The 19,987-nt window shown below is 41.4% G+C and overlaps 1 protein-coding gene across 8 annotated transcripts in view; it reads left to right on the forward strand.

The window, feature by feature from the left end:
• The window catches only part of LOC137124436 (uncharacterized), a 274,410-nt gene that overhangs the window by 41,588 nt on the left and 212,835 nt on the right, over positions 1-19,987 (forward strand). For 4 of the 8 annotated variants that reach the window (XM_067499397.1, XM_067499385.1, XM_067499382.1 and 1 more), the window contains exons 14-20: positions 10,089-10,265; positions 10,668-10,841; positions 11,933-12,106; positions 12,369-12,542; positions 18,649-18,822; positions 19,102-19,275; positions 19,539-19,712. The exons of 2 other annotated variants lie outside the window; for them this stretch is intronic. In XM_067499397.1, the coding sequence (XP_067355498.1) occupies positions 10,089-10,265; positions 10,668-10,841; positions 11,933-12,106; positions 12,369-12,542; positions 18,649-18,822; positions 19,102-19,275; positions 19,539-19,712 (1,221 nt within the window). The remainder of the gene's footprint in view (positions 1-10,088; positions 10,266-10,667; positions 10,842-11,932; positions 12,107-12,368; positions 12,543-18,648; positions 18,823-19,101; positions 19,276-19,538; positions 19,713-19,987) is intronic. 2 more of the 8 variants (XM_067499386.1, XM_067499387.1) reach the window with 1 other exon arrangement.

The raw sequence follows: 19,987 nt of genomic DNA on the forward strand, positions 1-19,987 counted from the left end.
AGGCAAAGTTGTCTGCACTGAGAGGTGGATGGAGGAGGGGTAGGTGGGTAGATGAGGGATTTGAACGTGAAGAACACGTTTCTGGTGTCCGAGGTGTTGCTGAGTGTCTCCTGGTAGTATTCAGTCTTTGCTCTGGTGACACTGTGAGAAAAAGATCCAAGCAGATCTTGATACTCAGCAAGAGCAGACGGAGTCTTGGATTTGCACCACTTCCTCTCAGCCCTCCTGAGGATGGTGCGTTGTTCACGGTTTCAGTTGGTGAGCCACAGATTAGAAGCTGAGGGACGAGTGGCTCTAGAAGACATGGGGCAGAGACTATCCAGAAACAATGAAGGTGTATTGCAGAGGCTGTCCGTGCTGCATCTGCATTGAGGACGGAGAGGTCCTGGTTGTTGCCAGCTTTGTGGGTCAAAGGAGTGGAGACCACACTCAGGTCAAATGTATTTAGAAGAGCAAACACGTCAGCTATCTGAGGTTTGTCCAGGTGGATGTTCAGGTCTCCCATGATGATGAGAGGAGCCTTCTTCAGTGAAGTGGGGCAGCAACATGTCAAGCTCATCGCAGAACTTTCATTCATAATTGTAAGTCACGTTCCTACTGTACCACCTTATATCATTGGCAGTGGTAGAGTCTGTGTGTGAGTAGAGGAACATGATGGCTCTAGTTCTCTGGGGTTTCTGCTTCAACAACTGCCCAAACTTGAAAAAGTTATGAGCCACAGGAGCTGCAGGAATAACTCACACATTCACATTGACAGTGAACTGGTTTTTAAGCTTTTTAGGGCAACAAGAGAGGCCTGGTTACAGGGCGGATAGAAGTGTTGACAAGTAGTAGGAACATCACTTAGTCCAGAATCTCCTGAATGATGTAAACCGTTTTGTACAGTTGACTAATTGCGTCCAACCTCATATTTTAGCAGGCCGACTTAAACTTTCTAAAAAAAGATGTATTAAGTTTCCCCATCATTCAGTGATTGTGTCGCTTCTCAGTGAAAGTGATCAAAAGCATCCAAACCTTTGGAAATGATCGTAGACTTCATCTTCTTCCCTGCTTATATCTATGGTCAGGCTGTTGAGGTGCATGAGTATAAATATCTGAAGAAGCATCTCTGCATCGTGGAAATTGATTGAACTGCTAGCTGTGAACGTGCCTTTATGTTATTGCTGTTTACTACCAATAGTCAGCTTCTTCCAATGTAGCATGTGACATCATCAACACCATTACGGCTAAAATACAGCATTGGATTTACTGTATGTAAGCGTGAAGGACGCATACTCTTTAAGCTGAGGCTGAGTCAGGAGACGGTCCCAGTGCTGTGGAAGACATCGTGCAAGGTTCCACTGCCAAAGAAATTCTTTCCATCTGCCTTCAGTGACTACAGACCAGTAGCTCTCACATCACACATCATGAAAGTTCTGAAGAGACTGGGTAGTAGAGAGGAGGACTGTGCACAAACATCATGGAGAACATCTCACATCATCTCCACAAGCTGCTGGTCAAACAGCTTCAGCAAGAATCTTCAGCTCTGCTGTGACATAGAACAGTACAGTAGTTCCCTTTTATCCATCTGGCTGAGTCTTCACAGCCTCTTTGGAACTTCCTCATGACAGCATTACACACACACGGCATTACTTCAAAGACTGATTACACATCACATTTCAAATCATTTTAATGATTTTCTTAATTCTCTTGATATTTGATACATTTTAATTCTAAATTTACAACATAACCTTTTAAATTTCCTTATAATAAACTGCGTTAATGATACATCCAGTAATAATCACACATCTTCATGGCGAAATTTCCTCAATGATTAATCTTACTCATAAATTTTCTTTTAAACAATATGTCAAAATCAACGTCTATCTCCTCTTAATGTCAGATCCACAGTGTTGCTCCTCTGCATCCTGGGTCTTGTGTGTCATTTTGGAGACATTCCAGGTTTTAGAGACACACAGCTGATGTAGTCAAACCATTCTGGCTCTGTAGTTGTAGAATGGACCCGTCATGGTTGGTGGTCTTTTCCTCTGAGCTGTTTTTGGTTTAATTCCACTGTTTCCTGGACAGCTTCTCTCAGGCATAAGTTATGAAGCCTAACAGGTTTCCCTAACAGGTTTCTTAAGTTACCATCGCTGTCCATTTTTCTGACCACTTTATGACAAGATGCCTTCTGAAATTTCACCCAAAAGTCAAATGTCTCTAACATTTAGTGAGAACTATATGCTTAGATTATTATTTGACAATATACTGTACAGTGTTTTCAGGCAGAGTATGTGTTTGAGTGTTACAGGGCTACTGCACGGGTTGTTTTCTGGTAGTACAGTATATCTCTGATTTAACTGAGTATGGTGGCTGGAAACTCGCCACAGAGAAATCGTGATGGAGGAGCAACCGTCTTGCTGTGGTTTGTCTTCTCTGAGTTTCCACTGGACACAAAACCTGTGCTCCTCAGTTCACCAGCTGGTTTGCTGTTCCTCTGAGCACCTGCTGTTGAACTGTAACCTACCTCAGATATCTGAGAGATTTCTGCTTTTAAGCCTCATTAATCTGCACTTGTGTGGTCACCTCTGTTACTAAATGACAGCTCTAAATCAACTGAGTCCTGTCTGAGCTCTGTTCTCTATTTATGCTGAAGTCTGATTTACAACAAATACACTGTTTATACGATATTTCACCAAGTCAGTGCATCTGCTTATATTAAGAATTCAGTTTTCTTCATCTCCACAGAACGAGGAAGAGGAGTCAATTTTCTGTGGAGGAGCAGCTGTCCCGCTGTGCTTTGTGTCAGGACGTCCTGAAGGATCCAGTCTCTACCAGCTGTGGACACTGGTTCTGCAGACAGTGCATCAGCTCATACTGGGACCAGTCATGTTCATCAGGAGACTCCTCCTGTCCCCAGTGTGGAAAACGATCCAGAACAGTACAAAGTAAAACTAGACACTTTTTAGTGTTAGATATTCTGAAACACTTCACAGACTTTGTTGGTTTTCTTCAGTGATTATATATAATATATTATTATACTTAATTGTATATTAATATTTTTGTGTTCATTATTATAACAATCTGATTCTTAAACGTTTTTGTTTTTGTTGGTAACAAAGAAAAAACCAGATTCTGTTTCTTTATTCTCACACAGTTTCTTGTCTTTCAGCAGATGTTGGTCTGCAGGAGGTTTTAGATGAACATAAGATCAGTCTGAGGAGGAGATGTGAATGTGTGACTGAAGGAAGTGATGAAACAGGAAGTGGAACCCTCCTCAACAGGATCTACACTGAGCTCTACGTCACAGAGGGACAGAGTGAAGAGGTTAATACCCAACATGAGGTGAGGCAGCTTGAGACAGCTTCCAAGATGAAGACCCTCCATGACACTCCAATCAAGGTCCACGACATCTTTAAAGCCTTACCTGACCAACAGAGACACATCAGAGTGGTTCTGACCAACGGCGTCGCTGGTGTTGGAAAAACCTTCTCGGTGCAGAAGTTCAGTCTGGACTGGGCAGAGGGCTTGGAAAACCAAGATGTCAGTGTGCTGGTTGTGCTTTCGTTCAGGGAGCTGAACTTGATCAAAGATGAGCGGCACAGTCTTCTCACGCTGCTCCATGTTTTCCATCCAACATTACAGAAGGTCACAGCAGAGCAGCTGGCTGTCTGTAAACTTTTGTTCATCTTTGACGGCCTGGATGAAAGCAGACGTTCACTGGATTTCAACAACAGTGAGGTTGTGTCTGATGTCACACAGACGTCATCAGTGGACGTGCTGCTGACAAACCTCATCAAGGGGAATCTGCTTCCCTCGGCTCTGGTCTGGATAACTTCCAGACCTGCAGCAGCCAATCAGATCCCTCCTACGTGTGTCGACAGGGTAACAGAAGTACGAGGCTTCACTGACGCCCAGAAGGAGGAGTACTTCAGGAGGAGGTTCAGTGATGAAGAGCTGTCCAGCAGAATCATCTCCCACATCAAGACATCCAGGAGCCTCCACATCATGTGTCACATCCCAGTCTTCTGCTGGATCACTGCCACAGTTCTGGAGCACATGTTGACTACAGAGCAGAGAGGAGAGCTGCCCAAGACCCTGACTGACATGTACTCACACTTCCTGCTGGTTCAGACCAAGAGGAAGAAGAACAAGTATGGTGAGGGACATAAGAGGAACAAAACCAAGAACAAACAGTTAAACAGAGAGAGCAAGAAACAAACAATTCTACAGGAGCTGACAAAGGCTGACAGGGAAGTTCTTCTGAAGCTGGGGAGGCTGGCGTTTGAACATCTGGAGAAAGGAAACATCATGTTCTACCAAGAAGACCTGAAGCAGTGTGGTCTTGATGTCACAGAGGCCTTGGTGTACTCAGGAGTTTGTACAGAGATCTTCAGAAGAGAGAGTGTGATCTTCCAGAAAACAGTCTACTGCTTTGTTCATCTGAGCATTCAGGAGTTTCTGGCTGCAGTTTACTCCTTCAACTGTTGCACAAAAAAGAAAAGGGTACTGGAGAAGTTCCTGAGGAATGGCAATCTACACTATGAAATTCATGGTTTTCATGACTTTTTAAGTTGGGCCATGGAGAAATCTCTCCGAAGTAAAAATGGTCACCTGGACCTGTTTGTTCGCTTCCTTCATGGCCTCTCTCTGGAGTCCAACCAGAGACTCTTAGGAGGTCTGCTGGGTCAGACAAAGAACAGTCCAAACATCATCCAGAGAGTCACCAACAACCTGAAGGAGATGAACAGTGATAAAATGTCTCCTGACAGAAGCATCAACATCTTCCACTGTCTGATGGAGATGAAGGACCACTCAGTACATCAGGAGATCCAAGAGTTCCTGAAGTCAGAGAACAGATCAGAAAAACTCTCTGAGATCCACTGCTCAGCTCTGGCCTACATGCTGCAGATGTCAGAGGAGGTTCTGGATGAGTTGGACCTGAAGAAGTACAACACATCAAAGGAGGGACGACGGAGACTGATCCCAGCTGTGAGGAACTGCGAAAAGGCTCAGTAAGTCCAGATGTGATGGTTAAAATCATAAAGTAACATAAAGATGAAGCTTCAGTATGAAGAAATCAACCATCACACATACAATTTAATATAGTCTTTGTCACGGTTTTGGTTAAGGGATGAACCCAAAAGAGGAGACAGTGCGAGGGATGAACGAAAAAAGGGTTTATTTAACAGATACTAAAATGGTGAAGATACTAGAGCCCGGATTCAGAACAGAATTTACCCAAATAAATACAGCTAAGACTCAGACACAAGTTAGACAAGGAAATTAAGGAACAAACAATGGCTACTAAATGAATAAGGCACAGATGAACATTAAACTACTAAAGCAGATAAACACAAGGGTGAGGCTAAGGAGACTAACAGAAATATAAAAAGACACAAACTACCGAACAAAGGAACACACGTAATAAAGATTAAAGTAAAACAAAGCACAACTTAAATCACACTGGAAGGGAAAGATACCAAAGTAACAGAGGTGGGGGAGCACAAACACTCGAACTAAGGGGAGGCAGACATGAACAAACTAAGCATAAAAGTCTGGCAAACTAAGAACACACAAGCAAATCTGAACATGAAAAAACCAGGATCAAAACTAGGGGAGAAAACAAGAGACTAAGCCAAACACTGAATTAAACAAAGGCAAACCTAAAACACAAAAACCCGGGAGCAACTGGCGGGAAAACAGGACTAAAACAAGAAACACTGATTGAGAACAAAAGCAAACCAAAGACCAAATGGCACAGATGCACAGAGTCCCAGAAAAATGTCCAAGAAACTAGAGTCCTGAATGAAAGAGTCCATGAAACATACATACAGATGTGGGGTTGGTGAGGGTAATAATGACCACTGTAACAACAGCGACACTGAAGACAGGAACCACGATGGCAGTGACCACATTATCAACGACGAGGATCTGGCAGGGGAGTGAGGAGAAGACAACTTAAATAGAGGAGGGAACAGGGGACAAACCATCAGGGAACAAACGAAAGCAAAGCTGGGGAAAAGAACCAAGGCGTCACAAAATAAAAGTCCACAGACAGGAAGTGCAGAGAGATCCTGACAGTCTTTCAACACTAAAGGTTTTCTTTAAAAAAATCACATCTCCAATTTCTTGTGTTGTTTATTATCAGTAATTTAATAATGGTTATTTGTCCATGTCTTCATCACTTGCTTCATGTCCACGTCACACAACAGATAAGGGACGTCTGTGTTTTTTATTTTTCATCGTAAGACAAAATGATTTTTGTGTTGTGTCTGTCTTTGGTTTGTGGAGGTTAAATACAGCCGAACAGTTTCCGGCTTTTAGAGTTTGTGTTGAAGCAGTTTTGACAGTCGACATGGTCTCTACTGATGTCTGATTTCTTTACAGTGGAGACAGTGTCTCCACTAAGTTTCTATAATGTGTCACTTTATTATTCTGTTCATATACAGACATGTTTATTCTAATATCTGTGATCTGGTGGAACCAACAGACCTTGAAGCTTTAATGCTTTTACTCGTTTTTGAGATTTCAGTCAATAAAATGTAAAGTGGGAGAGAGTTTTGTGTGTGATGAGATAAGGCAGGTTGTTCACGAACCTCAAGATCAGTGCTTCAGTCCCCAGCTCCTCCTTCCTGAACAACAAACTGACCCCCAGTCATTTTGGATCAACAACTAAATGTTAAGTGACTGTTTCAGCTGAGAGAGGATGTGATGTCACCTCCCCTCTCTCATATGCTTAAGAAGACATTTTTCTGTCCTTCTTAATTCCATTTAAAGGATCATTTTAGTCATTAATGATATTTTCAACAATCAACAATTAGACAAAAATGAATTGTCTCTAATCATGTTTAGTGTCAGTCTGTAACCTGGGTTAGTTAGTTTGTCTTTTCTGTGGACCTCTGTTGTACAACAACTATTGAAAAGACATGTTTGAGCTCAGTTTGTCTTTGTTGTTGGAAGACACTTTGACATGTGGACAGAAGGAGGTCAGGTTTCAAGCAGAAACATGAACAACTTACAAATTGGCCTCCTAAACTACATCTGCTCATGTTCATCTGCTGAAACATTATTTTTATTGTGTGTCAGATTTCAGCATAGTTGATATTTTCTATTGTCTGTCATCAGACTTTGTGACTGTGACCTCTCAGAGACTCACTGTGAAGTTGTGGCCTCAGCTCTGAAGTCCAACCCCTCCCATCTGAGAGAACTAGACCTGAGCTCTAACGACCTACAGGATTCAGGAATGAAGCTGCTGTCTGCTGGACTGGAGTGTTCCAACTGTAAACTGGAGACTCTGAGGTCAGTGATCATGCAAACTCAAAACATTTTTTCAGGTTTGTAGTTCAAACGTGTCAAAATGTTTCGCTGTAAATTTAGTTTTAAATCAGAAAACAGAATAAAACTGTAGAAATTGACAATTTGTAGTGAAAACAAATGTTTAGTAAAGTTTTAGATCTAATAACAAAAAGTTGGAAAAAATAAATTAATTTTCAGGTGTAATGACTTTTAAAATAAAATGTCTAAAAACACACATTTTAAATCTGAGATACAGAAGCAGAGAGACAGACCAAACATCTGGAAACATGATTGAAAGTATCTTTAGTGGTGTCTGACTCGTCTCCATCAACAGGTGACACTTCAACCTGAGCATGATGCTTCCTGTCACACAATCAGAATCACACAGAATCAGAATCAGAAAACTTTTTATTGCCGGGTGCAGTAAAAACGCTTTACAGTACTCAGAATTTGTCTTGGTGTCAGGTGCAAACACAGAATCCAAAAATATAAAGTTAAAATACAAATGTGTGACACACTGTCTGAAGATTGGAGGAGGGGGGTCAGCAGGCTGACTGCAGTGGGGAAGAAACTCTTCTTGTGGGTCCTGGAGATGTACAGCTGTTGGAGAGATGGGAGGCTGCAGAAAACCAGACTGTGATGGAGGATGTGAGAATGGATTTGATGATGGCAGCGTAGAAGTTCACCCACATCTTCCCACATCACAGGGAGGTGAAACCTTCTTGGTGAGGGAGCTGATGTTCTGCTCCCACATGAGCTCCTGGGTGATGGTGGTGGCTGAGAATTGCTGTTCCATTCTCTCACCATGTGCTAATTTAGTTCTGCTCACTTCCTTGCTAAATCTGGACTTAGCCTCTCTGTATTTCTCTTGGTCCCCAGTTCTGAATGCAGCTTCTTTGTGTGACCTCAGCTATCTGAAGTCCCTGTCAGACTTGCACTGGCATTTTCCAGACTTTCTTTGGGACGAGTGTATGTGTGAACATTACAACAATGTCGAACTGGAAGGACAACGAAATTCGGGACCTTCTGATAAAACAAATACAAGGAACAGCACGAGACTCTGTGGTATACGACCAGATAACAAAGCAAAACACTGTCACTTCCGCAAGAAAGCTTTGTCTTTGCATTCTGTCCCCCTTACCCAGTTACCTGGAGTATTTCTTCACATCTCCCAATGTTGGCTACATGTCTGAAAGGGGTTTAAGATTAGCTGTAAACCAGGGTTTGCTATTGTTCTAACTCATCCAAGTGCGTGATGGAATGACTCTGTCCTCACAGAGGTTCATGTAGGACATCACAGTGTCTGTGTTCTCATCCAGACTGTTAGTGACAGATCTAAAAACATCCCAGTTCCTTTACAGCCTCACTAGTCCACATCTTTGATGTCCTCACAGCTGGTTTGCAGAGTTTTAATCTTTGACTCTATGTCGGTATCTTACTCGTATCTGATGCTCCAACAATTAGTTCATATTGAACATTTATTGGATTTGTTTCTCAACTTAGCCAATAACAAACTAATTCCACAATACAAGTTTATGAACAATAATTTCCAACACGTTCACAAACAGTTTCATCAAACAAGTTTCTCAAAGTCTGGCTAAATCCACAGAACTCTGTAAGAAACTCTGTGCCTCCTCAGCTACTGCTGTCTGTGGCACCATCATCCAATCTGTTGATGATGTCACTTTGTGTAGAGACACAACCAGTAACCAGGAGCAGAAATGTGACACTGCAGACATGTTTGTACAGAAAGGTACAAGGTTCCATTTAGGATCCGAGAAGAGAACATCCAACATCTGATCCAGTTAGAAAGAGGATTCAGGAGGAAGCTGAACTCAATTTGCTCATTTATTTCACAATAAATCGTGTTTTATTGCTCATTTGGAGGATTCAAACTTTTACCCTAAATTTTGCACAAAAAAAGATTAAAAAGTATAAAAAGTGCTTCTCATCTTCTAATACACATGCTCTCTATTGCAAACTCTATCTAACAAAGGTGTATGAGTCCATGTGCCTGTTTCTAGTGCTAGATGATGAGCTGAACCTCTGAACAACAACAGTAATCTAACCCACTGTGTGTTAGAAATAGAAGGTAAATCGTGTTCTTGTTCTCTAGTGGTTTGAAAATGCCAACACATGCTAAAATGGATGGATACCATGCATCATGTGTTTTTTCTCTGAACCATTGGTAAAGGATAGTTGTAAATACTTTTCTATCGCCCACACTTTAGGCTTCCCAAGCAATAGAAAAGCCAGAACAATATGTGTCACCCATGTTAAAAATGAGACATTTAAAGTAACAAGCACAAGTTGTTTTAATCCAACATGTCTGATAGGAGCTCAGCAACATGAGGAATGAAGGATTCATGATGGTTTGATTTTGAAAAGGTTTGTATCTTTGTGAAGTTACTGATAGAGTCTGATGCTCTTATGAGACCTGACTTTACTGGATCAGTTTCAGGAGCACAAACCAGTGCTGACCACAGTCTGGAACCAAAGCTGATCAGTTCTTTAAAGTTTGATCCATTTCCCTGATGAGTCAAAGTATTGTAGGAAGTTTTTAGTCTGTCAGATGTGATTTGATGTTTGTCTGATAATTCCAGAGGTGAGTGAGGTGAGCAGCATGTTCTGAATCAGTGCTGACATGAATAGGTGTATGAATGTTGTGCTGACATTTGGATGATGTCTGTAGAAGTCTGACATTCTGATGATCCACAATAACACAAGGACAAAGTCCCTCTAACACCATTGATTAGGACAAATCTGATTGTTACTAATGATTTGATCCACATCTTTGATTCTTTACTCAGATTGATCAACTGCAGTTTGTCAGAGATCAGCTGTGATTCTCTGGTCTCAGCTCTGAAGTCCAACCCCTCCCATCTGAGAGAACTGGAGCTGAGCTGGAACAACGACTTGCAGGATTCAGGAGTGAAGCTGCTGTGTGGTTTTCTGGAGAGTCCACACTGTAGACTGGAGACTCTGAGGTCAGTTCACTGACTGATACTGTTGGAGATTTTATATATTTAATCCACAACTTTAATTAAGTAATTAATTCAACTCCAAACTTTCATTTTCACATTTAAAAAATCTTTTTTATATTTCTCACTGTTCCTAAATAAACTGTATAAAATGTTTAAAGAACCAAACTGTTGTTTTTCCATGTTTCAGTCCATGAAGTGAAAATTGTTTTTATTTCACATTTCTGCTGAACATTTTCCAAAGTTTTCATGAAATCATCTGTAATTTGGGATTCAAATAGTTTTTGTTCAGAATAGTTTAGTAGTAAAATAGTTTTTAGTTTTGCTCATTTTGGAGAAAACACCATTGATTAGGACAAATCTGATTGTTACTATTGATTTGATCCACATCTTTGATTCTTTATTCAGATTGAGTCTCTGCAGTTTGTCAGAGATCAGCTGTGATTCTCTGATCTCAGCTCTGAAGTCCAACCCCTCCCATCTGAGAGACCTGGACCTGAGTTACAAGAAGTTGCAGGATTCAGCAGTGAAGCTGCTGTGTGGTTTTCTGGAGAGTCCACACTGTAGACTGGAGACTCTGAGGTCAGACACCATTTTTTAGTTGTGTGCTGAGATGAATATGATGTGAAAGTTGTGGTGACACTAAACTACAGACAGGTTCATGTTTCTGAGGTCATATCACATTCAAATTGTTCAGTGGTTGAAAGGAAGTTTTGAAAGTGTCGAAAAATCCGATGTAAAAATGTGAAAGTGACATTTGATTGTCAGACTTAGAATTGAAGACACTTGTATAAAGCAGCAACAGAGAATCAGCTTGGAGCAAATAGAAGGAGGAGAGAAGAATCAGCAGGTTAAGAACAGGACACACAGCACTAAATAGTTGACTGAAGCTAATGAAGAAGCATCCAACTGCCAACTGTGTCAAGAAGCAGAGACAGTTGATCCTGTTTGATTTGAGTGGAATAAATGTAGAGAGGAGCAGCAGAGTGGGATTGGAAGGTGCAGAGAAAAGGAGAGAAATCCTCCAAACATTCCACAACTACTATCAAGTGCAACAGGAGATGATTGACAGCTTTACATCAGATGGGAAATAGTTTCGTCCTCCATCAAACCTGTTTCTTTAGTTTCACTTAATTTCAGTGAGTTGTGAGGAAAATGTTTGTTCACTGAAATTAAACCTTCAGAACTCAAACACTCATATTTTTCACTGATGTTTCTCAATAAACTGGAAAATATTTAGTTAGTTCCGACATTTAAATACATTTTTATAACAACAATAAACGGAATCGTTGTTACGAATATTTGTTTAAATTAACGATGTAACAATAACGACATTCTGACACTAATGGTGTTTTTATTTATTTGATCATTTTGACAGTGAAACAAAAATGTTTAATTATAAAATTGAACTGTTCTAAAGTCTTTTCAACATTTATCACATTCAGTTTGAGAACAAATGTAATGAAATGTGAGTGAGGTGAGCAGCATGTTCTGAATCAGTGCTGACATGAATAGGTGTATGAATGTTGTGCTGACATTTGGATGATGTCTGTAGAAGTCTGACATTCTGATGATCCACAATAACACAAGGACAAAGTCCCTCTAACACCATTGATTAGGACAAATCTGATTGTTACTAATGATTTGATCCACATCTTTGATTCTTTATTCAGATTGATCAACTGCAGTTTGTCAGAGATCAGCTGTGATTCTCTGGTCTCAGCTCTGAAGTCCAACCCCTCCCATCTGAGAGAACTGGACCTGAGTGGAAACAAGCTGCAGGATTCAGCAGTGAAGCTTCTGTGTGGTTTTCTGGAGAGTCCACACTGTAGACTGGAGATTCTGAGGTCAGACACCCTTTTTTAGTTGTGCTGAAACTAAATTACAGACATAACTCTGAAATTATACTTATCCACATTGAGAATCCCAATAGAAAAGGCACATTTCTTTAAAGTTTGCAGTTCACATTTTACCTTTTAATGTAATATAATAATTATTCTAATATCATCATATAAAAGTAAACCACTGGTTAATGATCCTGTTAAACTCTACAACAGATTTTTAACTTAAACTTTGTCTTTAAAGTTTTATATTTGATTCTTTATTCAGATTGAGTTACTGCAGTTTGTCAGAGATCAGCTGTGATTCTCTGGTCTCAGCTCTGAAGTCCAACCCCTCCCATCTGAGAGAACTGGACCTGAGTGGAAACAACCTGCAGGATTCAGGAGTGAGGATGATTTGTTCTGGACTGAAGAATCCAAACTGTGTCCTGGAGAGTCTGAGGTCAGTTTTCCATCTTAAATCCATAAGTGAATGTTCAGGTTTGGTTTGGTTCATTAGTTTCTAAGTTTGTCTGAGCACAAATGTGAAAACCATTTCCTCAGGTCAAATCCCTCAACACTATGTGGGACTTTAAGTTGAGTCCACATAGAAAAGTGAAATAAGTCCAGATGTCTCCATGTTTGCAGACTGTACTTGAAGGAAAGTGGTGCTGAGGAGGAACAGGCTGACAGTCTGATTGGGCCTTGGACTAGTACCTTGTCTGCACTAGTAGTGGACCATGAACTTAAGGAAAGGCCAGTTTTTCTCAAGTGTTAAAGATGAAACTTTGTTTCTCTGACATTTGTCTCCTGACAGCTGGAAGGTTCCACACATTCAACAGTGGTTTCTGCCTTTGGCCTTTATGCACTGAATCTTTTCCCACTGTGATGTTGTGGAGATGGTGAAAGAGCTCAATTCTTTGCAAACTTGCATTTTTCAACTTGATGACAGAATTGTCAAAGTGCTGAGCCACCAGCCATGTTTGATTGTAGAGACTGAGCCTTTGAGCCTGTTACCAATGAAGCTGCTCATTCTGGAATCATCCACAACCGTCAGACTTTTCTTCACTTTTCACTCTTATTTTGTCTTTTCTCAATGAGCTTCAATTTACAAAATACAGTGAAACATCTTTTCTTTGTCCTTTTGTCAGATAAATCAAAGTGAATGAACAAATCCCAGATTGGAGTTTTTATTGCAGTTTGGAAAAAGAATAAAATGTTGATGAAAAGTAGATGAAAAAGTGTCAAATAGTTTTGTTAGTGTTGTTGAGAAAAACCAAAGGCTGAATGTCGTCTCAGTATGAATCAGAGCTACAGTGAACCGTTGTAGCAGCTCTTTAAATTCCACTGCTGAGGATATGATCAGGATTTTGGTGGTTTGGTCACTTTGACCTTGGAATCAACCAGTTAATGGTGGATTTTGTTGTAATTGTTCACAACTTACCTGCTGGTTTATGTTACTGTAAAACACTTGACAAAAACACGCAGACAGAATCATGTGTTTTCTCTCTTTACTCACAAAGCTGCAAAATTACACACAAAGCAGTAAACTGTTGTTAGCATAGTTCTGTCTCGTGTCTCGTCTCAGCGCTATGACAGTGTGTAAACTCCCGACAGAAACACTTGCTAAAGAGCGTCTCCCTCTTGTGGCGAACATCAGTAACAACACATCAAAGTTCACTATGTTGTCTGTGTGCAGAAGACTGAAGTGCAGATGTCTCAAAATAAGGTAAAGTAGTAAATCAAATGTGCCAAAAGAACAGTGTAGAATATGAACTTAAGTTACAATGGGGTCAAAAAAACAATATGAGTCACTGTCCTCACACTCTCCCCTCCAAAAATAATGGCGTCCTGACATTATGCAATCACCAGTTCATGTACTAAAATGATCAGTACACTTGTTCTGCACAGCATCTAGACAGGTTACTCCCAGTAGGAGTCAGAGTTCACAGGTGTTAATGTGCACGATAACAATCCACTGCCCCTCCACCATGTACACGGGTATCTGCATTATTTCTGAGAGTAAGGACTTTTAACCTAGTAATAACCAACCTACACCAGAATGTAGTACACAAGTTATGACAGGTGGCTGCACTGTCTGACATTTTTAACTACAAAATTGGTTTAGTCTTATTATCTAAGCTTCTCAAAACTTTCTTACATTTTCATTTAGCTGTAACTGGAGTAATTCTTCTTATGAACTGTGAAAAATGTCAACATTTCTCTTTCCAATGTTCCCAATTGACTTATTTTCTGACTAGTTCTATGACTTATTGCTGAGACATGCTGGGCTCAACTAACCTATGATAAGTCAGAATAACTTTGGCTTCTCTCCTTCTCAAAGGATACTTTTTCTGTCTGACCGGTGATGGGTCAGTATCTTCTTGGATACTGGGTTGCAGATCCAGAGGACTGGTGTTCACTCTCCATGTTCAGCGTCTCAGTGGTTTCTTCCGGTGTTCTGTCCTCTGGTGGTTGTTCCCTACTGTCCTCGGGATTCAAATCCTCTGTTGCTGCTACTGTGATGTGTGGATAGAGTCTCAGGTGCTTCTGCCCTCAAATAACCTGTGACCTGTGACGGTTCCGGTGAATGACTCTAGTGCGTCTCTTCCCATTTTCCGGCTTAAGCTCATACACTGGGCTATCGTGGTGTTTCCTCTGTGTTATAACATACACTTGGTCCCAGAATGACCTGAGTTTTCCCGAACCGCCCTTCTCCTTTAAGTTTCTGATCAACACTCTGCACCCAGGATACAACTCTGCACCATAGGCCCTTTTATCATAGAGGACTTTTCTTCTTACTCCCTCTTTGCAGGCGGTGTTCGATGCTAGCTGATAGGCTTCTGTCATTCTTGCCCTTCGTTTCTCGGCATAATCTGTGTCACATGAGCTTTTGCAGCAAGCCCAAACCTGAGATCAATGGGGAGTCGGGGGTGACGGCCAAACAAGAGGAAATAAGGTGCATACTGTACCCTGTGGCCTCACTGCGTGTGCAATTGTAAGCATGGACCATTTTTGTCAGCGATGCTTTCCAATCTGTTGTAGCAGCTTCTGGTAGGTTCCTGAACATTGCCAGCAGTGTCCTGCTGAAGCTCTGCACCTGGCCATTCTCTCGTTTGTGATATGGTTTTGTCCAGGACCCTTTAACTCCACTATATTCTTGAATATGTGTTCGACTAGAACAGTCAGTTTTCAAACTCCTTCCCCTGGTCATGATGGAGTCTTGTGGGAAAACCAAGTCTCAGTGCAAAATCTCCAAATATCTTCTCGGCAGCTGTTTTGTCAGCTTTATTTCGGCTTGAGCAAACAGTGTGAAGTGGTCCATTCATATCCTCCCTTACATTTCTCCAGATGTAAGAAATCAATGGACACTAGCTCGAATGGATATGTAGTAATGATATTTGAGAGAGGGGCTCTAGTTGGTTTGGCTTGGTGCTTGTTTTTCAGACAGCTGCAGACCTGTGTGATGTGATGCTCAACATCTTTCTGCATATGAGGCCAATAGAAGCGGTTCCTGATGAGGGTCAACACCCTTTCTACTTCAAGGTGACCCATCTCCTCATGGAGTTCTTTGTACACAAGCTGGTGGTATTTATTGGCAGGAGTATCGTGTTCGACTGGCAGTTTTCCGATATAGCAGCCCATCACTGTCCATGTGTAATCTTGGTTTTTGCTTCACCAGTGCAGCTATTTTCTTGTTATTGTGGAGTTGCTTTCTACTCTTTGGCCACTGTTCTGACAGGATGTATTTGAGCACCTCACCAATCACGGTTCCTCTCTTTGGGCTTCCCTTAAGGTCGTTTTAGGGATTTTTGCTACTGATGTTGTCATGTCATTGTTATCTGTTACTACTGCTGAGATGGTCGCAGGGCACAGCCAGAGGTCACTTGCTTGGATCTGAACACCCATTGCTTGCGTCACGCTGTTCGTAACCTCAGGCAGTATTACTTGTGTACATGTGTCCATGTACTGCTCCATATCAAATGACATACGTGAGAGCCCATCAGCGTTGTTGTTTGCTCTGCCAGGGTGGTACTTGATGGAGAACTGGAAGTCAGCTAGTTCCGCTACCCACCTATAGGTGGTTGCGTCCAGCTTGGCAGCAGTGAGCACATATGTGAGAGTGTTATTGTGAGTGTAAAGTGAAGGGTGGTGCATAGTACAGATAGTCCCTGAACCTCTCACATATGGCCCACTTCAGAGCCAGGAACTCCAGTTTTCCCCAGTGAAGGTGGTAGTTTTTATCTGGGGCTGTTAGAATCCGGGACCCGTATGAAACCACAGGCAACTTTCCCTGCTGCCTCTGATAAAGCACTGCTCCAAGCCCCTCCTGTGAGGCATCACAACGTAGGGTGAATGGCTGCTCAAAGTCAGGATATCCTAACACGGGCGGCTGAGAAAGAAGGTCAATGAGCTGGCACAATGCCTGCTGATGTCCCTGAAACCATTTGACTGGATGACATGATGGCAACTGGCCTCCACTGTTTAACTTGTTTTTTTCCTGTTTTACTCGTTTGTACTTTCACAATTTTGTCTGAGGAGCGGATGTCATAAAGAGCCTTGGCTATGTGAGAGAAGTTTAGGATATAGCTGCGATAATATGAAACGAATCCCAACAACTTCCTTAAGTCCCCTACAGTGGTGACTTTCCTTTACTTCAAAGCCTGCACAGGGGCCATGTCTGCAGGATCCATAGTGTAGCCATCCTTTGTGACCAGCCTCCCTAGAAATCTCACCTGGTTTTTGAAAATCTCGCATTTTCTGGGTGTTAACTTGACTCCATGGTTCTTATAACTGTGTAATACACTTCTCAGGTCACTGAGATGGTCATTAAATGATTCTTGATTCTTTCCCACCGGTTCTGCAGGTGCAGGTTAGATGGATTTAACTACCTGAGTCTGCCCCAGTACGGTTCTTGGAGGGAGATGGATATAATGAGCAGTGTTATTTGTCACGGGGATAGTGAAGCGGACCAGGTACCTCTTCAATGTGCAGCCCCTCTGGGAGCTGTGGGTGTGAGAGGGGCTCAAAAAGAACATCTTGTTGCTCTGGGAGGGGTCCTACTCATACACTGCATTTAAGTTTTGTCTGACCTGGGGGAATTAGTCATGATCTCTGTTCCTCCTTTGACCATGACCATCGTCTCCACTTGTCATTAATTTTAGAAAGACTTCAGTCCTTTTGCAGTCAAAAGAGAAAAGAGAATGCTGCACTGACAGCCTCAGTAACCACAGGGGGTGGGTCTACGCCCTTCTCTAACAGATGTTCGATTACATTATATTCAATCATTGGTTCTTCAGCCACACCATCTTCATTAGCTACCAGCATTGGGACTAAGAGCTCTAGTTGTGTGGTGTGATCTGATGGCAGTAAATTTAACTTCCACCCACCCGGAGAAGGAGATTGGTGTCTGGTTCACTGCTCTTCCATCTAGTGTTTCTGACCAAATGATTTCTGCAATACTCTTCACTGTGGTATTTGGGATGTGCTGCTGTCTCCATGTCTCATTTATCAGGCAGACCTGTGACCCAGTGTCCCACAACGCTCTTGTCTCAACCCCGTTCAACAGGCAGGTGATCATCAATTTCTTCCCAATCAGGCTGAGCAACCGTTCTCTTCGTCTTGGAGACAGAAGACTGACACTGATCATGTCATTGATCCAATGTCGTGTGTTCTAACAACCCTTTTGTTCTTGTCTGCTGATGGTGCTGGTGTTACAGTGCTAGCTGACATTTCTACCTGTCCTGTTTTTTCTTCCATCTGTTCTTTCAGTTGTTTGATTGTATCAAGCAGTTCAGCTTCCGTTTGAGTGGTTGTTGGTTGTGTTTTCAGCATTTTAACTTTAGTGAGCATAGAGACAACTGCTCTTCACCACCAACTACTCTCACTGTTGTTTCAGGGACTGTTGATATTTCTGTTTATTTCTCTCACATTCAGTTCTTTACTGTTCTTTCTGATTTCTGTTGCCGTTCCCACTTAAGGCTGGCTGCTTCCTCACATTACTGAAATAATAGATACTAAAAATCTGTCTTTGCAAATGTAAAGTAACAAGCACAAGTTGTTTTAATCCAACATGTCTGATAGGAGCTCAGCAACATGAGGAATGAAGGATTCATGATGGTTTGATTTTGAAAAGGTTTGTATCTTTGTGAAGTTACTGATAGAGTCTGATGCTCTTATGAGACCTGACTTTACTGGATCAGTTTCAGGAGCACAAATCAGTGCTGACCACAGTCTGGCCACCCCTGTTAAGGTGGTCTGGAACCAAAGCTGATCAGTTCTTTAAAGTTTGATCCATTTCAAGTATTGTAGGAAGTTTTTAGTCTGTCATATGTGATTTGATGTTTGTCTGATAATTCCAGAGGTGAGTGAGGTGAGCAGCATGTTCTGAATCAGTGCTGACATGAATAGGTGTATGAATGTTGTGCTGACATTTGGATGATGTCTGTAGAAGTCTGACATTCTGATGATCCACAATAACACAAGGACAAAGTCCCTCTAACACCATTGATTAGGACAAATCTGATTGTTACTAATGATTTGATCCACATCTTTGATTCTTCATTCAGATTGAGTTACTGCAGTTTGTCAGAGATCAGCTGTGATTCTCTGGTCTCAGCTCTGAAGTCCAACCCCTCCCATCTGAGAGAACTGGACCTGAGTAACAACAACCTGCAGGATTCAGTAGTGAAGCTGCTGTGTGGTTTTCTGGAGAGTCCACACTGTAGACTGGAGATTCTGAGGTCAGTTCACTGACTGATACTAATTAGATCTTTACACCACAACTGAAGTTAATTAATTACAAATCCAGTTTCCAGTAAAAGCTGGTTCACTGTGTAAAATGGAAATAAAGACAATGCAATGACTTGCAAATCATATTTATATTAAATACAACAAAGACACATATCAAATACTAAAATTAATACATTTGTTTTTTGTTTGTTTTAATATTTACTCATTTTGAATTTGACATATCTGATTGTTACTAATGATTTGATCCACATCTTTGATTCTATATTCAGATTGAGTCACTGCAGTTTTTCAGAGATCAGCTGTGATTCTCTGGTCTCAGCTCTGAAGTCCAACCCCTCCCATCTGAGAGACCTGGACCTGAGTGACAACGACCTGCAGGATTCAGCAGTGAAGCTGCTGTGTGGTTTTCTGGAGAGTCCACACTGTAGACTGGAGACTCTGAGGTCAGACACCATTTTTTAGTTGTGCTGACACTAAATTACAGACATAAGGCTGAAATTATACTTATCCACACTGAGAATCTAAATAGAAAAGCCATATTTTTTTTAAAGTTTGCAGTTCACATTTTAACTGTTAATGTAATATAATAATAATTCTAATATCTTCATATTAAAATAAAGCACTGGTTATTAAGCCTGTTAAACTCTACAACAGTTGTTTAAGTTAAAATTTGTCTTTAAAGTTTTATATTTGATTCTTTATTCAGATTGAGTTACTGCAGTTTGTCACAGATCAACTATGATTCTCTGGCTTCAGCTCTGAAGTCCAACCGCTCCCATCTGAGAGACCTGGACCTGAGAGAAAACAACCTGCAGGATTCAGGAGTGAAGCTGATTTGTTCTGGACTTAGGAATCTAAAGTTTCGCCTGCAGATTCTGGGGTCAGTTTTCCATCTTAAAGCCATAAGTGAATGTTCAGGTTTGGTTTGGTTCATTAGTTTCTGTTTGTCTGAGCACAAATGTGAAAACCATTTCCTCAGGTCAAATCCCTCAACACTATGTGGGACTTTAAGTTGAGTCCACATAGAAAAGTGAAATAAGTCCAGATGTCTCCATGTTTGCAGACTGTACTTGAAGGAAAGTGGTGCTGAGGAGGAACAGGCTGACAGTCTGATTGGGCCTTGGACTAGTACCTTGTCTGCACTAGTAGTGGACC

The sequence above is a fragment of the Channa argus genome, chromosome 3 (assembly GCF_033026475.1).
Source record: "Channa argus isolate prfri chromosome 3, Channa argus male v1.0, whole genome shotgun sequence".
Lineage (NCBI taxonomy): Eukaryota > Metazoa > Chordata > Actinopteri > Anabantiformes > Channidae > Channa > Channa argus.